The sequence below is a fragment of the Lissotriton helveticus genome, chromosome 3_1 (genome assembly GCF_964261635.1).
Source record: "Lissotriton helveticus chromosome 3_1, aLisHel1.1, whole genome shotgun sequence".
Taxonomy (NCBI): domain Eukaryota; kingdom Metazoa; phylum Chordata; class Amphibia; order Caudata; family Salamandridae; genus Lissotriton; species Lissotriton helveticus.
In genome coordinates, this window is record NC_136061.1 from 375461577 (window position 1) to 375485528 (window position 23952).

General features: G+C 48.5%; 1 protein-coding gene across 1 annotated transcript in view; it reads right to left on the reverse strand.

The window, feature by feature from the left end:
• Positions 1-23952, reverse strand: part of SUPT6H (SPT6 homolog, histone chaperone and transcription elongation factor) — a 1180384-nt gene that overhangs the window by 1015696 nt on the left and 140736 nt on the right. Inside the window, exon 6 of the mRNA XM_078680107.1 lies at positions 1690-1774. Within this exon, the coding sequence (XP_078536233.1) occupies positions 1690-1774 (85 nt within the window). The remainder of the gene's footprint in view (positions 1-1689; positions 1775-23952) is intronic.

Sequence of the window (23952 nt, forward strand, 5' to 3'; positions counted from 1 at the left end):
CAGCCAGTTGTGTCAATTTAGGTGGCCAGCCAGGGGTGGCATAATATATGCTGCAGCCCCTGGTAGGCCTTGGGTGCACCAATGCCCTGGGTACCTATGGTATACTTATACAGGGACTCACAAGGGTGACCCAATATCCAATTTGGTATGTAACTACAGTACATGGAGTCCATTTTACAGAGAGGGCAGATAGCCTGGGGTCCTGAATAGCAGGATCCCAGGCCAACTAAGTCGAAAACCAGCTAAACACTAGGCAAAAAGTTGGGGGTAACCATAGTCAGGTATCCACCTTCCTACAGTAGGTATGAGCCCCAATGGGATCAGACAATGTCCTTCCATTTGTTGCCCTCAGGCCGTATTCAGCTGCTAAAGAGTTCAGCTGAACGGCCAGTTGGGTCCACCTTTTTATCGGGGGGATGGTTAGCAGGGGAATACCCCTGTTCGCATCGTCTACATTGGTGTTGAGCACATCCTCGGCTGCAAAATAGCAGGAACATGTACAGGCTGACAACAGGGGGTCACAGGCAGCAGCAGTGTTATAGATGAGAGAGCAGGAGTAAAGAGGAGAGATAAGACGGAGCTAAGTAGAAGAAAAGGAGAGCAAATCAGATACAAAGAGAAGCAGCCATGATGTGAAGAAGAGAGCATTAAGAAGAGAGAAGATAGAATCAAAGGATGTAGAGAACAGGACAGAGGAAAAAAAGCAGACAAATGATAAAACGGAGACACAGCTAATCAGTGCTAGAAGAGTGATAGCAAAGAGCCAAGATCGGGGGGAGAGAGAGCACAGCATGGATACAAGTGAAGAGGAAAAAGGGCAGGGCTAGAATGAATAGATGGCAAATCAGAAATACAGGGAATAAGGTAACACACCAGGTGTGACAAAGATGATAGAAAACAATTAGAGAAGTGAGAGGATAGACTCTTAGAGCAAAGACTTAGGGGACAAACAACAGATCAAGGTTAGAAGATACTGAGGCAGTGAGAGTGTTGAAAGTGGGTCTCACCGGAGGAAGAAGTGAGCAGTGGCCTCCTTGGCAAAATAATTTCAGCACCTGCACTTCTTTTTTTAACAAATTAAGCACTGCACCTTATGAATGTCTTTTGGGCAAAGTGGTGGTGGTGGCGGCATTTTGGGCAGAACCTAAAGGTAGTATGCTCTATCTTTGAGGCTTCAAATTTTTGGTTACTTATACTGTGACCCACATGGTCAGTGGTCCTGACAGTGAAAAAAAACTCATAGGTTTTTCTTCACTTTTCTTGACTTGCATTACAGTTCCTTTGTTTACTTCCCTATCTTTGCAGTTCTTTCCCATGTTTTCTAGACAAATCCAATCTCGATTCAATTTCACGACACAATTGGTGACATGGTATCAAAGGGTCAACGATGCACAACACCAACAAAGAAATAGAGGGGTGGGAGTTAAAAAAAAAACACACTACAAAGAGACCATTCCGGACTCAACCACAAGATGGAGGAATGATGCACATCATCCACAAAAGCTTCACGTTGTAAAAACATTTCAACTGTAGGAGCATTGTTGTTCACTGTCTACAGCAATGTTCTCCAGTAGCACACAACCTTAACAATACGATATTGGATAGAGTGCGACATGCCAATATGGCAATATCGATCTGAAGTTTATCAGGCTGAAATGACCTCCCACCATCAACATCTGCTGCACTTACGTGTCAGTGTAACCTTGGATCTTCTTCCTCCACTTTTGCTTCTTTAGAGGTTGTCCATCGTCATCTACGATAAAGTCATCTATGTCTGAGGATGAAGTGGAGACAAGAAACTGAGAGATGGATAACAGAACGTTGAAGCAAGGTGAGAATGGGTAACAGAGTAACAACAAGCATTGAAAATGCAATAGGTCTCGCAATAGAAGAGTTTAACATTTTCCGTTTTGCAAATGGATGAGTGGCGTTGCATGGATGAGTGGCGTTGCGTGGGCGAGTGGCGTTGCGTGGGCGAGTGGCGTTGCGTGGGCGAGTGGCGTTGCGTGGGCGAGTGGCGTTGCGTGGGCGAGTGGCGTTGCGTGGGCGAGTGGCGTTGCGTGGGCGAGTGGCGTTGCGTGGGCGAGTGGCGTTGCGTGGGCGAGTGGCGTTGCGTGGGCGAGTGGCGTTGCGTGGGCGAGTGGCGTTGCGTGGGCGAGTGGCGTTGCGTGGGCGAGTGGCGTTGCGTGGGCGAGTGGCGTTGCGTGGGCGAGTGGCGTTGCGTGGGCGAGTGGCGTTGCGTGGGCGAGTGGCGTTGCGTGGGCGAGTGGCGTTGCGTGGGCGAGTGGCGTTGCGTGGGCGAGTGGCGTTGCGTGGGCGAGTGGCGTTGCGTGGGCGAGTGGCGTTGCGTGGGCGAGTGGCGTTGCGTGGGCGAGTGGCGTTGCGTGGGCGAGTGGCGTTGCGTGGGCGAGTGGCGTTGCGTGGGCGAGTGGCGTTGCGTGGGCGAGTGGCGTTGCGTGGGCGAGTGGCGTTGCGTGGGCGAGTGGCGTTGCGTGGGCGAGTGGCGTTGCGTGGGCGAGTGGCGTTGCGTGGGCGAGTGGCGTTGCGTGGGCGAGTGGCGTTGCGTGGGCGAGTGGCGTTGCGTGGGCGAGTGGCGTTGCGTGGGCGAGTGGCGTTGCGTGGGCGAGTGGCGTTGCGTGGGCGAGTGGCGTTGCGTGGGCGAGTGGCGTTGCGTGGGCGAGTGGCGTTGCGTGGGCGAGTGGCGTTGCGTGGGCGAGTGGCGTTGCGTGGGCGAGTGGCGTTGCGTGGGCGAGTGGCGTTGCGTGGGCGAGTGGCGTTGCGTGGGCGAGTGGCGTTGCGTGGGCGAGTGGCGTTGCGTGGGCGAGTGGCGTTGCGTGGGCGAGTGGCGTTGCGTGGGCGAGTGGCGTTGCGTGGGCGAGTGGCGTTGCGTGGGCGAGTGGCGTTGCGTGGGCGAGTGGCGTTGCGTGGGCGAGTGGCGTTGCGTGGGCGAGTGGCGTTGCGTGGGCGAGTGGCGTTGCGTGGGCGAGTGGCGTTGCGTGGGCGAGTGGCGTTGCGTGGGCGAGTGGCGTTGCGTGGGCGAGTGGCGTTGCGTGGGCGAGTGGCGTTGCGTGGGCGAGTGGCGTTGCGTGGGCGAGTGGCGTTGCGTGGGCGAGTGGCGTTGCGTGGGCGAGTGGCGTTGCGTGGGCGAGTGGCGTTGCGTGGGCGAGTGGCGTTGCGTGGGCGAGTGGCGTTGCGTGGGCGAGTGGCGTTGCGTGGGCGAGTGGCGTTGCGTGGGCGAGTGGCGTTGCGTGGGCGAGTGGCGTTGCGTGGGCGAGTAAATAAAGGGAAGCGAAAGAGAGAGAGAGAGTTAAGGGAGGGAGGGAGAGAGAGAGAGAGAGAAAGAGAGAGAGAGAAGGGAGAGAGAGAGAGAGAGAGAGAGTTAAGGGAGGGAGGGAGAGAGAGAGAGAGAGAAAGAGAGAGAGAGAAGGGAGAGAGAGAGAGAGAGAGAGAGAGAGAGTTATGGGAGGGAGAGAGAGAGAAAGAAAGAGAAGGGGGAGAGAGAGAGAGAGAGAGAGAGAGAAAGAGAAAGAGAGAGAAGGGAGGGAGAGAGAGAGAGAGTTATGGGAGAGAGAGAGAGAGAGAGAGAGAGAGAGAGAGTTATGGGAGGGAGAGAGAGAGAGAGAGAGAGAGAACAAGTGATACCAAAAAAAGTAAGCCATGCACGAGTGATTAACGAATGCTGATATTTTTAAGCCCACAGCAAATGTTACTTTGCCCAGTGGGAGAATATAAAAAATTGTTTGTAAAAAATTGACAGAGTGCGCAAACCACAGAGTTAATGGCCAATAAAAATAAATCCAAGAGCGACCATGTGAGTTTTAGGCAAAGGAGACGCTGAAGAGCCCCCGCTGCCTTGGTTTAAAACAAGCATTGAGAGCCTGGTGGGTGTTATTTATTATATTGCACACATTCTAAACGTAGTGTCCACAAGAGGTCTCGGATTCGACTCTCGAGTAAACCGATGCACGGTGAAGCAAAGTCATTTGACAACGATCACACATTTTGTCAAGCTGGGAACCTACGATGATTTGAGTGCAGTTTTCTTGATTAAATGTTGTTTTGTTGAGTCACTGGATAAATGTTGAGTCGGACACGCTGAAGAGCCCCCGCTGCCTTGGTTTAAAACAAGCATTGAGAGCCTGGTGGGGGGGGGTGGGGGGGCGGGGGGGGGGGAGCCAGCGAGTGGGAGGGAAGGAGCATATGGGGATGGGGTGTGAGACGGTGGTCGTCCCTGGAAGGAGGGGGGGAGGAGGGGAGGAAGGGCTGGTGGCGCCAAGCAGAAAGCGGGAGTGTGTCAGCGTCTCAGCAGCAGCTGGCCTGCAGAAGTTACAGGGACTGCTCATGCAGTACATGGAAGCGGCCCAAAGTAATGGTTTTTAAACATTAACTTGACCCCACCTGCAATGTCCTGACAACATCGGCATGAGTGCGCCAAGGAAAGTCAGTGTGTCATGTTCACTGTATGTACAAGCAATATTGTGTATCTGGAGCAACTGTCTAGTCAGTCACTCACAATTGTTATTTATTATATTGCACACATTCTAAACGTAGTGTCCACAAGAGGTCGCGAAAAGCACAGGCTGGGTATTTATTTATTGATTGTTATGAAATGCTGTATTGATGGGGTGACCAGACGTCCCAGATTTCCCCAGACAGTTCCGGTCTCGGGAAAAGACGGGAAATTGAGTGTGAATGAGTGAAGAAGGGGTGAAATGGCGGGAGTGTCGTGGAGATGGGAGGTGAAAGATGAAAAGATAAGCAGAAGCGTGTAAAAGAGAGATAAGAAGAAAAGAAGGGGTGAAGAAAGAAGGTGAGGCTGCCAGCGACGAGGAGAGACTCTGGGGGCAGCGTGTAAGACATGGGCAGGAAAACCGAGTGCGTGTGAAGAAAAGTTTGTAGGGCTAACGTGAGCGAGAAGGAAGGGTGAAGAAAGAAGGTGAGGCTGCCAGCGACGAGAAGAGACTCTGGGGGAGCGTGTAAGACATGGGCAGGAAAACCGAGTGCGAAGGAAGAAAAGTTTGTAGGGGCAACGTGAGCAAGAAGATGGAGAAGAGTAGGGCTGGAGATGGGTAAATATAGATAGGACGAAGTGTGAGGAAAAAAAGAAATGAGAGGAAAGGGGAAAAGACGGGAAATTGAGTGTGAATGAGTAAAGAAGGGGTGAAATGGCGGGAGTGTCGTAGTGAAGGGTAGAATTGTTTGAGGTGAGAGCACATAGAGGCTATAATAAGACGGAAAAGAAGGCGGGAGATCGGGTGTGAGTCAGAGGGGCAAAAAAAATGGAAAAAGCTGAAGTAAAATGGAAAGAGTGGGCGAGGAAAGAAGGAAAAAATATAAAAAGCAGATTGCGAGTGGAAGAAGCAGAAGAGAAAGAGCGAAGCGTGTGTTTAATAAATAAAGAACAAGCGGGATCCTTGCGCTGAAAGTTAAAATAAAAAAAACAAGACGGAGGGCATTGCTGTGGGGAGGGGGTGGAGGAGAAATGCACACGGCGGGCAGGGGAGGGGGCGGAGCGGGGAGAGCGGCATGTGGGTGTGAAGAAGCCGGGGCCTTTGAAGTGAAGCTAAGCTTCACTTCAAAAGGTGTCGGAGGAATGCGGCTGAGGGAACAGACGGCGATTGCGGCTGAGGGAACTGATGTGCACGCGCTTTTAAGCTCAATGCACATGTGCATTGAGCTTAAAAGTCACGGGCACTGCAAGGAATCGCCACGATTCCTTGCTTGTTAGTTAAAGCGTGGTTAAGCCGCAATAGGCTCGCAAGCTCGATGCGCATGCGCATCGACAGGCGAGACCTAAAAAGGACTTAAAATGAGAGGGGGATGCACATCAGCCTACCAATACATACCATTAATACTTTAACTTTGCTTAATCGCTGTCAAACTTTTATCACTGCCAAGTACTTTAAACTCAATCAGAAAAAAAAACCTGAAAAACTCAAATACAGAAATTGGCGAACTTCCTAGTATATCCAATATTGGTCTGCAGAACTTGGACACAGAACGTTAAACAGACATACACAAAAAAAAAAAGAATCCCTTTGGACGTGAACCTAACTTAGGGCCCCCAAACAAACAGCATAATAAAATCTTCCATCCCTCTGCTCAGAATCCTAAAGGAAAATGTTACTTAGCAGTAGACATCTGTTCTAAGCATGTAGAGCTGTAGATGTATTTGCTTTGCATACTCATGCCATCTAGTGTTGGGTCCGGATTTTTGCAAGTTGTTTTGTTCGAATAAGTCTTTTCCAGTCCCAAGGCATGATGACTCCTCCTTTCGGTAATAGTGCGCATGAGCATCAACTCCATTGTGAGATTGTTTCCCGTTAGAGGGTGGGTATGGGGTTAGTGGGAGATTAGAGAATTCCATGCATATGTATGTAATAAATGATTAAGTAATTAACTGCAACAGGTATACGTACCCAGGGAGGCGGGTGGGCACATTTCAATCTACAGATCTACATGGCAAGTACAGATGTCTACTGGTAAGTAACATTTTCCATTTGAGGCATGTGACATGTAGATCACGTGCATTGCATTGACTATCCAGCAGTTTGCTCCCAAAGCAGTGGCTAACCTGTAGCTGTTGCAGTTGTTGGAAAAAGTGTTCTAAGTACTGCGTGGCCTCCATTAGCTTGGTGTTTCGCTAACACATCTACACAGTAATGCTTGGTGAATTTGTGCGGTGTAGACGCTGTTGCAGCTTTGCAAATGTCTGCAATGGGTATGTTCCCTAAAAAAAGCCATAGTAGCCCCTATTTTGCGGGTGGAATGAGCCATAGGGGGTATTGTTAATGTTCTTTTAGCTTTTGCATAGCATGTTTGAATGCATTTTACAATCCACCTTGCAATGCCAGATTTTGAGATAGCATTGCCTTTGTGCGGTGACGCAAAAGCCATGAAGACTTATTTTGTCTTACGAAAAGGTTTTGTCCTTTCGATGTAGTATAGTAAAGCTCTTTTAAGGTCTAATGTGTGAAGAGCTCTTTCTGCTACCGAATATGGTTGAGGGGAAAAAACAGCAACTCAACAGATTGGTTTATATGAAAGGAAGATGCTACCCTTGCTAGGAAATTGGGATTAGTATTAAGAAAGAGCGAAAAAAAGAGTTCTTCAATAGTTAATTCTTGAAGCTCATATACTCTCCTCAGTGATGTAATGGCAATGAGGAAAGCCACTTTCCAAGTGAGAAATTGTAACTCACACTTGTGTAATGGTTCAATAGGCGGACCCGTTAATCTGGTATGGACAATATTGAGATTCCATGCTGGTGCAGGTGGAAGTGTTGGGGAAATTATTATTTTTAGTCCTTCCATAAATGCTTTGATCGCAGGCACTCTGAAAAGGGACAAATGTTGTCTGTTTTGCAGATGTGCAGCAAGATGTAGTCTTATGGATATGTACGCTAGATTTGAGCGTTGTAAGTGCAACAAGTAGCAGATGATATTTTGTACTGAAGCATTTAACGGGTAATTGACAAACCGTTTCCATTTGGCTGCATAGCAAGCCCAAGTAGTAGGTTTTCTGGCCTCTTTAATGATATGCATACAGTCTGGTGGAAGATTTAGATAACCAAACTATGACTTCAGGAGCCAAAGCCCAAGGTTCAGCTGTTTTGGATTTGGATGTCTTATGTCTCTATGACTTCGAGTGAGGAGACTGTGTGTGAGGCATAGTTTGTGATGCGGAACCACTGAAAACTCTAACAGGGTTGTGAGTCATGGTTGACGGGCCCATGTCGGAGCAGCCAGTATTAGTGTTAGGGATGTTTACTTAAGCTTTCAACCCACTAATGGAAGATGTGGGAGAGGCAGAAAATCGCAGGCAAATATCCCCGACCTGTTCATCCATAGGGCATTGCCTTTGGATAACAGGTGTGGATACCTTGCGGCAAAGCTTGGGTATTTTGCACTGTGGTGAGTCGCAAACATGTCTATTTGTGGAAAACTCCACAATTGGAAAAATGGGAGGAGAACCAGAGGATGGAGTTCCCACTCGTGGAGCTGTTGTCTTTGTCTGCTGAGCATGTCTGCAATTTAATTGCTTTCTCCTGGTTGGTGTTCTGCTAGGAGATCGATGTTTTGATAAATGGCCTACCTCCAATTGGTCTGCACGAGTTGTGACAGTTGGATAGTGTGTCCCCCCCCCCATTTTTGTATATAATACATCACTGTCATGTTGACTGTGCAGAGCTTTGCTTATAAGGTGGGTCTGTAATGCTTTGAGCGCTAGGACTATTGATAGCAGTTCTAGCTGATTAATATGAAGCTGTTTTTGCTTCTGATTCCACAACCCTAGAACAGTGAGAGTTTGGAGACGAGTGATGCGTCTGCTATTAGGATAGTCTGTGGAATTGGGTCAATGAATGGCTGCCCTTTGGATAAATTCTGTGGGTTCCACTACTGCAGAGAGCGATATTACAGCCGTCCACCAACACTAGATCTTTCAATTGACCCTGTGACTGATTCCACTGACGGGCTAAACATTCCTGAAGGGACCGCATATGGAGTCTTGTATGCGGAACTATTATGATGCAAGAGGCCATCATTCCGAGTAACTGCATGTATTCTTATGCTTGAAGGGTGTGATCTGAATCAAGCTGAGACCAGAGCTTGAATATTTCTGATTCTGTCCACACTTGGAAAGGCCAGAGCTTTTTGAGTGTCCAGAGTGGCCCCCAAGTATGTTTGCGTCATTGAAGGTTGTAGATGTGACTTCAACAAATTGACCGTGAAGCCTAGTCCATATACAGCAGGTTCTTTATGTGTGTTGGAGACACCTTTGGTAGGAACTGGCTTTGATGAGCCCGTCGTCAAAGTATAGGAAGACATGGATGTTTTGTCTTCGAAGGTGAGCAGCGACTACAGCTAGGCATTTTGTAAACACTCTGTTAGCAGTCGTGACTCCGAAGGGAAGCAATTTGAATTGGTAGTGTTTCCCCGCTATGACAAACCTAAGGTATTTGAGATGATCGGGATGTACTGGAATATGGAAGTATGCATCTTTTAAGTCTAGAGTAGACAAAGTAGTCTTGCTGTAGGAGAGGAAGGACCTGTTGGAGAGTGACCATATGGAAGTGATCCGAATGAATGTATAGATTTAATTCTCTGAAGTCAGCTATAGGCCTGAGAGACCCGTGCTTTGGGCGAATGAGTACACGCCTGTCCCTTGATATTGTAATGTGACAGGTTCTATAGCTCCTTTTTTGCAGAAGAGACTGAATTTCTTGTTTGAGGAGGTGTATATGTTCCGGAGACAGTTTGTTTTATCATGGAGGAATGTTTGGAGGGTTGGTGGTAAGCTCCAGGCAATAACCAGATTGGGTAAATTGTAATACCCATTTGTCTGAAGTGATGGTAGTCCAGACTGGGAGAAATTGAGAGAGATGCCCCCCTAAATTACTTGGTGGAAATGTCGGTTTGCATGGTCTTTCAACCTCCCCTGTAAAAGGAGCAGCAAAAGAAACCCCGATTAGATGGTGTTTTGAAAGCTCCCATGGCTTTGGCAGCATCTGTATCTTTCTTTATTTTTCTCATGAAGCATCTACCTCAGATCCAAATAGGTGTTCTTTATCAAAGGGTAGGTTTAAGATCGAGGCTTGAACCTCGGATTTGAACCCTGAAACCCTGAGCCAGGCATGTCTTCTAAGCAGAACGTTGGTGTTAATAGCACGTGCAGCAGTACCAGCTGTATCTAAAACACACACTGATGGAAGTGTTGGGAAGGAGTTTCACTTCTTCGAATTAAATAATGTGCCTTAGCTTTGTGCTCATCTGGCAAGAATTTGAGCAATTGTCCCAATTCATCATAATGAGCTCTATCATATATAGCTAACAGAGCCTGGGTGTTAGCTATACACCAAGTATCGGCAGACTGTGACATAACCCTTTTGTCCAAGGCATCTATAAACTTTGATTCCTTATCTGGAGGAGAGGCATCTCAGGTCTGTGAATTTGCCTGCTTACGAGCATTTGAAACCACTAAGGAGTCTAATGGTTGTTGACCTCTGATGCAGATTGGGTCTGTAGGTGCGGCTTTATACTTTTTGTCTACTCTTGGAGTGATAATTCTTGCGCACCGTGGGTCTTTAAATATGTTATCTGTATGTTTAAGCATACCTTTAAACATAAGCAGTGTATGCGTTGTTTGATAAGAACATAAGGTTTCGAATAAACAGTCTTCAAGAGCCTTTATGTGGAGCTGCACTCCATGGTATTGAGCAGCTCTGTTGACCAGCTCAATAACCCTACGTTATCGTCTGGTAGAGAAGGTTTTGAAGGGTATAAATCTGGGTGGTTGTGAGTATTAGGATCTGTACTATAATCGATCCATGGGTCAGGATTATTGTCCTCTGGTGCATCTCCATCTCCGTCCCTATCATCCTGGTGATCAGGTGATTGTGGTGAATTTGTGGGTATAATAAGTAAATTTGGATATATTGGTGAAGAAGGTGAAAGGGGAGGTGGAGAAGTATTAGTACCAGTATTCTTTCTTTTAAGAGGAATATGGTAAGAGTCCTTGAGTTCTGGCTTGTGTTTTGCCGGTAGCTTTGTGTAAAGATGCCCAGTCTTCAGGTTAATGACAAGCACCTTTTGCTTTGGGTCCATGTTGGAAGGCGGGACATCTAACTGAGGCTCTTTGGATGGAGGAGGAGCTGCATTGTCTTTAGGTGCCAGAATTTTTGTTGCTATGATTTGGGAGCCGAGGATTTTGGATCCGCAGATGTTGGTTTTGATTTCGGTGCCGAAGATTTTGGTTTGGTGCCTGAAAGTGGTCGACTCGGTCCTGAGCCAGAAGGCTTTGACAAATGTTTTGGTGCCAGGCCAGAGAGCGGGGCGTTCAAAACATTTTCTCTGTGCCAACCTTGGCTCGAAGGCAGAGGAGGGCCTAGAGCCTTTTTTTATGGACAACATTTGGGGCAGGGGAGTATCTTTACTCACGGTACGCTGACCCTGCGCGATGTCCTCTTCAATGTCAGAGTCTTCCTCAGACACGGAGATGTGTAGCTCTTCCTCCTCGACTCCCTGTGCTTCGAAGATTTCCTGGTCGGAGTCTTCTCCAAAACGATCTGGAGCAGAGCCGCTGCATTGTTGATACATTTCGTAACGTAGAGCCCGACGGTCATGGAGCGCCTTCCTGGATCAAAACAATTGGCAGGCTGCACAGTTCTCTTTGTTGTGTTCTGGTGACAAACACAAGTTGGACACTTCCTGCAAATCGGCACAGGGGTACTTAGCGTGACACCTGGGACAGAATTGTTATGGGTCTGTTCCACCTACTGCAAGCTGGCCCGACACGTTAGGCCCAACGGCCTTCCACAAAGTTTTCGACAGAAGATTTTGGAATCGGTAAGCTACGCAGAGATAAAATACCGTCGAGGGTAGTGGATTGTGCACCGAGGGGAACCGAAGGACGTGTTGAACCAAAGTGTAGCAATACAAGTCCAAACCCAATGGTGAAAAAAAAACAATCTAGCAATGGAGTTTGCACTATCACCTAAAGGAAGTGTCACCATGCCTCTTGACTGGAAAAGACTTCTTCAAACAAAACAATTTACAAACATCTGGGCCCAACACTAGATGGCAGGAGTATGCAAAGCATGTGATCAACAGTACACATGCCTCGAACACTGATTTTCCCCTATCTAGGATTCTCCTAAAATTAACAAGTTAGAATTGATATTGAACTCTCCCAACAAGAGCTCATGATTTCCTCCCAAACAAATAGCAATGGGTCAAAACTCAGACACACTTTTGTATCTTAAACCTAGGAATCACATTAGTCTAGCCACCCTGAAGCTCCACTGGCTTCTAGTTTCACATCAGATCGCCTTTATGGAACTGGGTGAAATGTACTGAGCCCTTGAAGAAATCGGACCAAGGTTCTTCCAGCACCTTAACACAGTCTATATTGTAGAAAGAAACTCTTTTTACATTGTCACTGTAGGATGGTGGCTCTCTATATAGTGAGCCAGAATGAGGAGTACTGTGTAGAAAGTACAGGTATACCTTACCAGTATACAGGGGCTTGCTTCAACAATGCCAAGGTGCTCTATTTGCAGTAGTGTGGTCGAGCAGCCTCAGGCTGATCAGAGGGGAGTGTTAGGCATTTATTTGCACACACAGTCAATAAATTAGAAATCCGACATCAATCTGCACAAGTAACAGATTTTTTTTATTACTTTAGACACCAAGATCTTCTAGATCAGGTAATTACTTATCGAATTACCGATTTTCAGAAACATAGAAAGTACAGCTGAATCTCGAACGCAGTAATCTTATCCTATGCAAGAAACCTACACTGCATAGGGCCACTTGCAAAAGACTTACTGGACTGTTCTTCTGGACTTCAGGTAAGTAGGAGCCAAGGTCTAAGAAAGAACCAAAAGTTTAGGTTTACTTGTCCTGGAGCCCTGCGGAGGTGCTTTCAACAGTGGTAGCCTTGAGCACTACACCTTGAAGTCATCGTGGAAGAGTACCTGCAAAAAACGGCTGCACATGGAACTGAGAGACCAGTCTGGCAGAACCCACAGGTGGTCTTGGATCTTGAGGGTCGGAGGAACACAGAGGGACAGTCTGATTCAATGGACTCGGGCTAGGGGACTCGGGTGAGCAGGTGTTTTGTTCAGCAGGATGGAGGGATTCACACTCTTACAGTTATTGAAGCACCTGCCAAAGAGGATGAAAACACAGCAAGGCTATTTCTGTTGTGAAGCTTCCCCCTGCAGGAGTACCTCGACATGTAGGTGGGTTTTGGAGGTGGTGGTGTTTGGTCTGAATACACACAAGCCTTGTTGTTTGCAACAGGCTCCAGTACCTCAGGTATTGGTGCAGGGAGCCTCCGGCATGGATTAGTGCTGAGGCCCATTGTTGTCCAATGGGGGAAAAGGGGCCTCCGGTTGGCGGCTGCTCATGAGTAGGCCACAAGGTTGTAGGAGCAAAGCTCCTGGTGTTCGGCTCAGAGCACAGGGGGATCCGAGTTACCACACAAGGTGCACCCACAGCGGCACAGAGGCGGCTGGGGGCAGGGTGCTGTTTTAGTGTCAGGTGCCCTGTTGACTTCAAAGGAGATTCTCCAGTTGCAAAAAACACTGCAGGCTTGGTGATGAAGAAATGGGGTTGCCTTTATGTGGTGGAGAGGAAGCTACAAATAGTTGCTTTGTTTTGCGAAAGGACTTGGTCCTATTGATGTAATTGAGAAGAAATAGTTTGTCTAGTGTGTGTAAAGCTCTTTCTGCTACAGAGTCTGGGTTTTGAAAAAAACACTGGTAACAACAGATTGGTTTAGATGAAAAGGAGTAATTACTTTAGGAAGGAATTTAGGATTAGTTCTTAGAACCACCTTGTTACGGTGTAATTGTAAGAATGGTTCTTGTATAGTGAAAGCTTGAATCTCACTTACTCTTGCAAGAGTGGTAATAGCAACGAGGAAAGCTGTATTCCATGTGAGAAATTGTAGTTCACATTTGTGTAAAGGTTCAAAAGGGGGTCCCATGAGCCTGGTAAGAACAATAGGAGGAATAATTATTTTTAATCCTTCCATAAAAGCTTTTATTGCTGGTACTCTAAACAACAACATATGTTGTCTGTTTTGTAGATACGCGGCAATAACTGCAAGATGTAAACGTATAGATGAATATGCCAGATTACATCTTTGTAAATGGAGAAGGAAACAGATAATATTTTGGATGGAAGCATCTAAAGGATCAATTTGATTATTACTGCAGTAAATGGCAAATTATTTCCATTTAGCAGCATATCAAGCTCTAGTAGTAGGTCTTCTGGCTACTTTAATGATATTCATACAGTCTGATGGCAGGTTAAGGTAACCAAACTCTAAGACTTCAGGAGCCAGATCGCCAGATTCAGTTGACTTTGATCTGGATGCCTGATGTCTCCATGGTTCTGCGTTAGCATGGATGGTGTCACAGACAATTTCTGGTGTGGAACTAGGGAGAGTTCTAGCAGTGTGGTGAATCACGGTTGGCGTGCCCATGTGGGAGCTACCAGGATCATTTTGAGAGACTGTTGTCTAAGCTTGCGTACCACTAGTGGTATTAGTGGGGTTGGCGGAAAAGTGTACGCAAATCTGCCTGACCAGTTCATCTATATCGCATTGCCCTTGGACAACGGGTGTGGAAACCTGGCGACGAAGGTTGGGCATTTTGCGTTTTCGTGTGTGGCAAACAGGTCTATGTCTGGATGACACCATTTGTGAAAGAATGGTTGAAGAACTTGCAGATGTAGTTCCCATTCGTGAATCTGTTGTGTCTGTCAACTTAACAGATCGGCTATCTGATTGTGAACTCCTGGAAGGTGTTCTGCAAGCAGATATATTTTTGGTGGAATGGCCCATCTCCAAATGTTTTGTGCGAGCTGGGACAGTTGCAGGGAATGCGTGCCTCCCTGTTTTTTTATGTAGTACATGGCTGTCATGATGTGAAGCACCTTTTGTGGAGCGGTCCATCTCCCCTGAGTTGTGTGGTGGAGGTGATGTGCTCCCCATCCTGTGAGGGATACGTCTGTTGTCAGTACTATCTGTGGAACAGGCTCGAGGAACGGCCGCCCTCTGGACAAGTTTTTGGTGTTCCACCACTGCAGAGAACGATGTGTGCGGCTGTCCACCAACACCAGGTCTGTTAGTTGTCCTTGTGCCTCATTCCACTGATGTGCTAGACATTCTTGCAATGGGCGCATTTGCAGTCTTGCATATGGTACAATAAAAATGCAAGATGCCATCATGCCTATTAATTGCATGAACACTCTGGCTGGGAGAGAGTGTTGGTTTTGAAACCTTGTGACTAAGGTTAGAATGCTCTGTATCCTGGCTGGACTGGGATAAGCTAGAGCTGTATTGGTGTTTATGGTAGCCCATAGGTATTGATGTACATGAGAGGGCTCTAGATGTGACTCGGTGCGGTTTATTGTAAACCCCAAGTTGTGCAGTGTTTGAATTGTGTGAGATGTGTGTTGAACACGTTGGTTGAATGACTTTGCTTTTATGAGCCAATCGTCTATGTATGGGAAGACATGGATATGTTGTCTTCTGAGATGTGCTGCTACTACTGCTAGGCACTTTGTGAACACTCTTGGTGCAGTTGTGACCACGAATGGAAGGACTTTGAATTGATAGTGTTGTCCTATCACAAACCGGAGATACTTCCTGTGAGAAGGATGTATAGGAATGTGAAAGTAGGCGTCTTTCAAGTCTAGTGTAGGTCTTGTTGCAATAATGGGAGCAATTGTTGTAAAGTGACCATGTGAAAATGGTCTGAGTGTATATACAGATTGAGAGGTCTTAAATCTAGAATTGGTCTTAGTGTCCCATCCTTTTTGGGTATTAGGAAGTAGAATGAGTAGACCCCTGTTCCTTGATTGTGCAATGGAACTAGCTCTATTGCATCTTTTTGCAGCAATGAGAGAACCTCTTGTTGGAGCAGCGTTAGATGTTCTGTGGACATTGGACGCTGTCTGGGTGGTATATTTGGCGGGGTAGCTGCAAGCTCTAGGCAGTAACCATACTGGATAATTTGTCTTACCAACTTGTCTGTTGTGATGGAATTCCAGACTGGTAGGAACTGTGTTAATCTCCCCCCCCTACAGGAGTGGTATGCTGTTGGGGGAGCTGAAGGAAGTCACTGTTTAGTGGTGGAAGAGGATCAATTGTTGTGGTTACCTTTGTAGGAGAGTGGGGTCTGCAATCCCATGGCCACCCCAGCTTTTTGCTTTTTGCTTCACCGATTTACGACTTTCCCTGGCTGTGGGCCTGCTAATCAGACCCACAGCCTAGCTGTTCTCTCTCTAAATTACAACCATGTACCTTAGGTGCATTTTACCAATTGGTACTGGGCCACCTTATCAGTCCCTGTACCGCATACCTTAGGTATCCAGGGCATAGGTGTACCCAGGGCCTACCAGGAGCTGAAGCATGTATTATGCCACCCCTGGCTGGCCACCCAAACAGACACAACTGGCTGCACAACAGCTGGGGCAAGGTGGTGTAAACACCCTTTGCTTTAGATATAGTATTCCTATATCTAACCCTAAAATGGACACATATATTCCTATCAGTCACTCCTATGGCAGGCCTTATCAATCCTGAAGGCAGAGTGCTTGGAATTATGTGAGATGGTGCTCTGGCATGAGCTGAGCCTGTTTGCAGCTTGCGGAACCAAGTCCAAATAGCTGTTCCATGATAACGCTATACCATATACTCTTAAGTGCATTATAATCCTCGCGGTTAAATGCTAACTTTGGTATAGCTTTATCAAAACATGTCGAGTAAGGTGTCATACGAATTGGAATACTAACCCCTCGCCAATTCTGGCGACGGGGTTAGCATTCCTCCCTTCTAGAGGGACACGACATGTATGTAATTGTGAACCCCGGTTAAAGTCAGACATAGCCTCAGCTCCACAAAATGGATGCTGCCACCGAGACACAAGTCTGCCCTCCTGCTGCTGGGAGTCCTTCCAGCAACGGAGGCATGGACAAAGGGTTTCCTGTCCGGGGCGGTGCCAGCCCCATCCCAGACAGGATTTTGTGTATTCCAGGTAGGCAGGGCTGAAAGGAAGGTGACTGCAAGTGGCACCCCGGTGCTCACTGTGCATATGCCGGCTCAAACCAGTTCCTGGGGCACACCAGCCCCTGAGCTGGGGAGAGACCGGACAAAGGAGAGGGGTGTAACCACCCCCCTCCTAGTCCCACCCATAGGGCAGGACTTAGTCGCGTGCCAGCCCCTTTTCTTAGTATAAAGATAGGAGCAGGCCCCCTTCCCAAATTAGATAATTCTGAATCTTGAAACTACTTTCCACGAAAGGAACTCTTGACTCTTCTGAAGACTCTCCCTTGTGGCTAAGGAGAAGCCACCCTGCACCAGCAGGCACCATCGAAGCTCTTGCGGTTTGCTGTAAGTCCATCCTCCGGATCAAGACTGCCCAGCTCGACGAGACCCGGATTCCCTGCCATCTCTGACCTCTACCTACATCATCCAGCACAGCTGAGATTCGTGGGTGCGACGAGACCCGTGGGACCGGCCATCTTCAAGACCTGCACGACGCTTCACCAGCACGACCCCCGAGAGACCCTCGAGTAAGTGCACTGGGGTTTGAGAAGCCCTAACCCTAAGCAGCTCCAGCACCGAAGTCCAGCCTCCCAGCATCCACGAGATCTGCGTGGGGCCCTTCTGCTTCCTTGCTGCTTGCCACGTTGTCCGGTCACTTGCCCGTTGGCTAGTGACCCTCTTGACGACGTACCACGACGAGTTCACCGCTGGTCTGGTTGCTCCAGACTGGCCCGGTTGCTCCAGACTGGCCCTTGCTCCCCTCCAACAGAGGAGCACCCTGGACCCTCCTGGTCCACTCCAGACGCCATCCTTTGCCAAGGCTTGTTGCTCCAATCCTGGTTTCAGCAGCGCCGACAGCAGACACCCTCGTGGGACAGCTCGCCCCTCCATCCTGGTCGCCGACAACGCCTCCTGGTCCGAGAGACTGCAGAGCCAAGCGTCGCCCACTCACCTGGTCGAGGTGCCCTCATCCGGTGCCATCCTGGTACCCATCTGATCACTGGCTAGTGATCAAGAACTGAGTCCCCTCTGCTTTCAGGTCATCTTCAACTCCGATCCAGGCTTGGATCCCATCGAACTTCATCACTGGTCGCCTGCCAGCAACTTCTTCTTTAAGGCTCCATAGACTGTAACGAGGATTCCCAACGTCTTTTGAACCCTATGCATCCGCAGCCCCTGGGCTAGGTAACTCGAGCATTTCGGTGCTCCAACGTAGGTTCACTATCTAAGTGTCCTGATCCTTTTTAGTTTTCAGCCTAACTAGTCGGATTCGTCCGATAACACTAACTTTACGAAATCTAGCATCCATAGACTTTGTCCCGCATCCCGCGTGAGAGTGCACACTCTGCACCCGATCTCCCTAGGCCCCCTGCTCGTAATCTTAAGGTTCAGTAGTGTAGTTCTAGCGATCCTGAAGTCTCTGGATCTTGTTACTTACCTGCTAGTATTTCGCATTCCACTTTTGTAGTATATGGTTTTTCGTGCCCCTCGGGCATTTGTGTAACTGGTGCAACTTAAAGTATTTTCGTAAGAGTTTTGTATTGTGCTTAGCTCCCTGACTCATAAAGAGTTCAGGGTAGAACTGTTATTAATAAATATCCTATATTTTTATAACAACTTGTGTGGTGTCCTTTCACTTGGTGTTCAAGGGGTATATGTGATGGTAAAACAGCTGGCTTAACACGCCCTCTAGAGTTTAGCCTGAAGACTGCTCGCGTTCATGCTACTAGGATAGCTGGTCTGAAAGGTTGACTTACAACCAATCATCAATAAGGGTTGTTTGGTATGATACAAAGTGATCACTAGAATAGTGAGCACTATATATCAGGCCAACTTCTCACAACCTTGACCTCCTCCCTTATTGTCCTTTAATAGAGGATGCTTGTGTATTTGTCTTAAAAGAAGCTGAATTGTGTGCTCCAGCTTGTTTGGAGCCTCCTCTCTAGAAGAATCGACGAAAGGAGCCTCTTGCTTGGGTAGACTGCAGAGCTCCCAAAGACTTGGCTGTGTCAGTGTCTTTTTTCATTTTTTCAAGAGCTGTGTCTACTTCTGGACCAAACAATTGTTGTTGGTTAAATGGTTGATTTAAGATAGTAGTCTGTACTTCTTGCTTAAATCCTGAAATGCGTAGCCACGGGTGACGTCTAAGGAGACACTGGTGTTTATTGCCCTGGATACAGTGTCTGCTACATCTAGTGCACATTTAATGGAGGCATTTGATATAAGCTTACCCTCTTGTATGAGGTCATCTGCTTGTGCTTTAGATTGGTCAGGTACATGTTGTAACAGCTTCTGTAGCTGATCATAGTGAGCCCTGTCGTATCTTGCGAGGAGGGCTTGTGTGTTAGCAATACGCAATGTATTGCTAGCTTGGGCAGCTATTCTTTTCCCTGAAGCATCTATAAACTTTGATTCTTTATCAGGAGGTGGTGCTTTGCCTGATGTTTGGGGGTTTGCTCTTTTCCTAGCGTTTGAAACTACTAGGGAGTCTAAGGGTAGCTGTCCTTTAATGTAAGCAGGAACTGCTCTGTACTTTTTCTCTATCCTTGGGTTTATGATTCTAGCTCTTACAGGATCTTTAAACACTTCTGGTGCATGTTTAATTACTCCTTTAATCATTGGCAGTATTTGTACAGATTTTTGTGATTGTTCAAAAGGGTCTAATAAAAAGTCTTCTTCTGCCTCATCTGAATGCATGGTTACCTTGTGATAGATGGCAGCTCTATCAATTAAATGTCCAAACACAATATTGTCTTCTGGAGGAGAAGGTTTAGATGGATATTTATGTGGGTCAGGAATATCTGGTATATCCTGTGGGTTTGGGTATTCCCAGTCTGGTGAGCCTGTTGGGTAGGGGAAAGGATCATCTGGGTCTTTCCCTCCCCCCATGCTATACTGATCATCATCAGCCTCTTGAGGAGGTGTAGGTTGTGGAGGGGGAGAATTTTGAGGTGAAATGTTCAAAGGGAGAGCAGGAGAAGGAGATACAGGAGAGGAAGGGTGCATAGGAGATGTGGCAGAGTCCTTCTTCTTGACCGCGCCAGAACCCCTGGACCTCGCACATGTCACACCGCCAGACTCCGATAGGATGCCAACACCCTCCATGCTCTCAACACCGGCCGAGACCACCGCTGCTTCCAGGCCGCCCCGAAACGCACCCACGGACCCATCTCCTGCCACACCTGCAACTTCACATGCGACTGAACCACCAGACCTCCAGAGACCGGACCCAACTACCTCCACTGCATACTCCTCAACACCCGCACCGCACGCAAACACGCCGTCGAGCTCTGGGTCCGGCTCGACACCACCGCCCCGGACGTTGCCTTCCTGACCGAGACCTGGTGGAATGACTCCACGGCACCCGACGTCGCCATAGCCATCCCGGACGGCTACAAGATCTCCCGCAGAGACTGCACCAACGGGTTGGGAGGAGCAATAGCCATCGTCCACAAGTCCACCCTCCAGGTCCACACTCTCGCAGACGACTCCCTCAACTCCGCTGAACACCTTCCCTTCTGGATCCACTCCGACCCCAACACCACCCTCAGAGGAGCACTCAACTACAGACCTACTGGACCCCGGGCCCTCTTCAGCGACTCCGTCGCCGCCATCGCCAGCACCCACGCACTCATCTCCATGGACTACATCCTCCTCGGGGACCTGAACTTCCACCTTGGGAACAACAATGATGCCATCTCCACTGCCCTGATCGACAACCTCGCCAACCTCGGCCTCCGACAACTCGTCACCAAACCCACCCACGCCGCCAGCCACACGCTCAACCCAGTCTTCTCCACAAGCACCCACATCGCCTTCAACCACATCACCGAACTCCACTGGACCGACCACCGATGCATCCACTTCACCTTCAAGAAACCAACCACCGCACCCAACAACTGCCTCGACGCTGCTGGAGCAAAGTTACCGAAGACCAACTGACCTCCACCCTCACCCAGAACCCACCCACCGACACAGACACAGACGCCGCCGCCCGAAACTTCAGACAGTGGATCGATGACTGCGCCAACACCCTCGCCCCGATCAAGAAACCCTCCACCAACCACCCCAGCAAGAAAGCCGCCTGGTTCAACGAAAAACTCCAGATCTCCAAACGGACATGCCAGAAGCTGGAGAAGAAATGGCTCCACGACCGTACACTAGACGGCCACGCAGCCCACAAGGACGCCATTTGCAGACATCATCACCTCATCAGAACAGCCAAGAGATCATCCTTGAAAGCCCGACTAGAGAACAACGCACACGACAGCAAAGAACTATTCAACATAGTGAAGGAACTCTCCAAACCCAACGCCAACACCAACGACATACCGCCCTCGCGGGATCTGTGCAACTCACTGGCCACCTTTTTCCATCGCAAAATCAACGACATCCACGACAGTTTCAACTCCTCATCCGCCCCAACCGCAACAGACCACACCCCGAACGCCACCTGCACCAACAAGCTGACCTCCTGGTCCCACGTCAACAATGAAGAGACACGCAAGTTCATGAACTCCATCCACTCAGGATCTCCGTCAGACCCCAGCCCACACCACGTTTTCAACAAAGCTGATGCAACCATCGCACCCCAACTACGAAACATCATCAACATCTCCTTCGACACTGCGACATTCCTGGAATGCTGGAAGCACGCCTAAATCAACGCCCTCCTCAAGAAGCCCAAGGACCTCAAGAACTTCCGGCCCATCTCCCTGCTCCCCTTCCTGGTGAAGGTCATCGAGAAAATCGCCAACATGCAGCTGACTCACCACCTCGAGGACAACAGCATCCTAGACCATCCCAGTCTGGATTCAGACGCAACCACAGCACTGAGACGGCCCTTAGTTATCGCCCCCACAGACGAAATCAGGCCCCAGCTAGACAACCGCGAAACTTCAGCCCTCATCCTCCTGGACCTGTCAGCCGCATTTGACACGGTCTGCCAACGCACACTGAGAACACGCCTCCAAGAAGCCGGAATCCAGAAGAAGGCCCTGGACTGGACCACATCCTTCCTCTCCGGCAGAACCCAGAGAGTCCACCTCCCGCCCTTCCGATCCGAAGCCACCAACATCATCTGCGGCGTACACCAAGGCTCATCGCTCAGCCCGACCCTGTTCAATGTCTACATGGCCCCCCTCGCACAAGTGGCCCGCCACTTGCGCGACCTGAACATCATCTCCTACGACGACGACGACACCCAGCTCATCCTCTCCCTCGCCAAGGACCCGCACACCGCCAAAACCAACCTCCACGAAGGAATGAAGGCCGTCGCCGAGTGGATGAGGAGCAGCCGTCTGAAACTGAACTCGGACAAGACGGAGGTCCTCATCCTAGGTCCCCCCCTCTGCTTGGGACGACTCCTGGTGGCCGACCGCAGCTCAGACACCCACGGACCATGCACACAACCATGGAATTCATCCTGGACTCCTCCCTCTCCATGTCGAAGCAGGTCAGTGCCATCTCCTCCTCCTGCTACAGCATGCTCCGCAGGATCTACAAGTGAATCCCGACCGAAACAAGAAGAACAGTGACCCAAGCCCTCGTCAACAGCAGGGTAGACTACGGCAACGCACTCTACGCAGGAATCCCGGCCAAACGCCTACGACGACTACAACGCATCCAGAACGCCTCAGCCCGTCTGATCCTCGATGTCCCCCGCCGCAGCCACATCTCCTCCCACCTAAGAGACCTGCACTGGCTCCCCGCCAACAAGAGGCTCACCTTCAAACTCCTCACCCACGCACACAAAGCACTCCACAACACCGGACCAGCCTACCTGAACAAAAGACTCAAATTCTACACCCCCGCCCACCAGCTCCGCTCCGCCATCCTCGCCCTTGCCGCTGTCCCGTGCATCCGGAGAACGACCTCCGGCGGCAGATCCTTCTCCTTCCTCGCCGCCAAGACCTGGAACACCCTCCCCACCCATCTACGGCAGACACAAGACCTGCTCACCTTCAGGCAGCACCTTGAGACCCTCACGGTTAAGTAGCGCGATTTACAAATTCTCTGATTGATTGACAGGCACTGGATATGTAAGTGCTGTATTTGACTTCCTCTTCCCGTGTGGTGTGGTGGAAACATGTCCTGTTTCTGGATCTATGTTTACCCTTGTTTTCTTATTTTCTCATTTTCTAAAGATGATAATTAGTGGGGAGACCTGCAGGTCTCCCCACTAATTATCTTTAGAAAATGATTTCCAATAAAATAAGTATGCGATATATATTATATCATAGTTATCGCAGAACACATGTTCATGTTGACAAACAAGATAGTCCGTTATCACCCATTCAGTATTGCAAATTTGCAAAATTTCGCGCTATACTTCCGCATAAGAAAACTACATCTCCCAAGAGCTTTGTGCGGGATGTACCACGCCCTACCACAGGACTTATGCAAATTGAGTTAGAAGTCAGCGCTGAAAAAATATCATATCTGACTACATGTATTCGGGCTTTATCTTCTCTGGGTGTGTCCAATGGTCTAATATTAAACTATCTAACGAGTGAAAGACTTGCTTAGTCTTTCCTCAGTGTCTTGCAGGATAGACTCAATTACCCAGTAATCTAACGCGATCAGCGGTCACCTGATCTACACGGTGGCGCGCGAAGACACGTCATAAACCCCGCTCCCTGTCCGTTCGGGTACCTCCCACTTGACAGCCTAGACGGATGTCAGGAGTACCGAAGGACAGGTAAGCTTACGATACGGGGACAGTGGTCAGCAACCTTTGTTTGCATTCTCGCCTTTTTGCATTTTCGCTTGACTATATACCACTGTTTAAGCAATATGAAAGAGACGGGGGCTTTGTTGATCTCGGCCATGTGCGCCGAACTTTCTGTCGGTGAATCAACGGTGCTTTCTCTACTTAGCGGTTAACCACGTTGACATTCATAGTGGGGTCATTCCTCTAAGATGGCAGCTCAGCGCGTTGGTTTCCAGCGCGCAATGTAAGACAAATGAATCTCTGAGAGATGTGTTTATAACATCCTTTACATATATTAACTCTCTATCTGGTGTCAATCTTCGCTTCTTTGTAAACAGCGCCGACCTGGCGAAGATGATAACTAATCATGTCTAGTTGTTTGTCTCTTTGGTTTTTCCTCTTTCTGTATTATTTCTTCTGTTCTCCTCTATAGAGCGGTGCTCCATTTATACCTGAGCTGTAGCCGGGTGAGGTGGAGAGTTCATTCCCCAAACAGTGGGTGAGTGGGTACAGTGTTACCCTGGCTTTCTATTCATATTGCTCTGTAGCAATTAAGTTGACCTTTTTAGCAACTGTTGATCAATACTACTTGACATTTTCTCATTTACACAATCGTGTATTTTTTCTTCGAAGCTATCGTTACTAATTGTATATATGTATTTGTGTGCCTTTGTTCCATA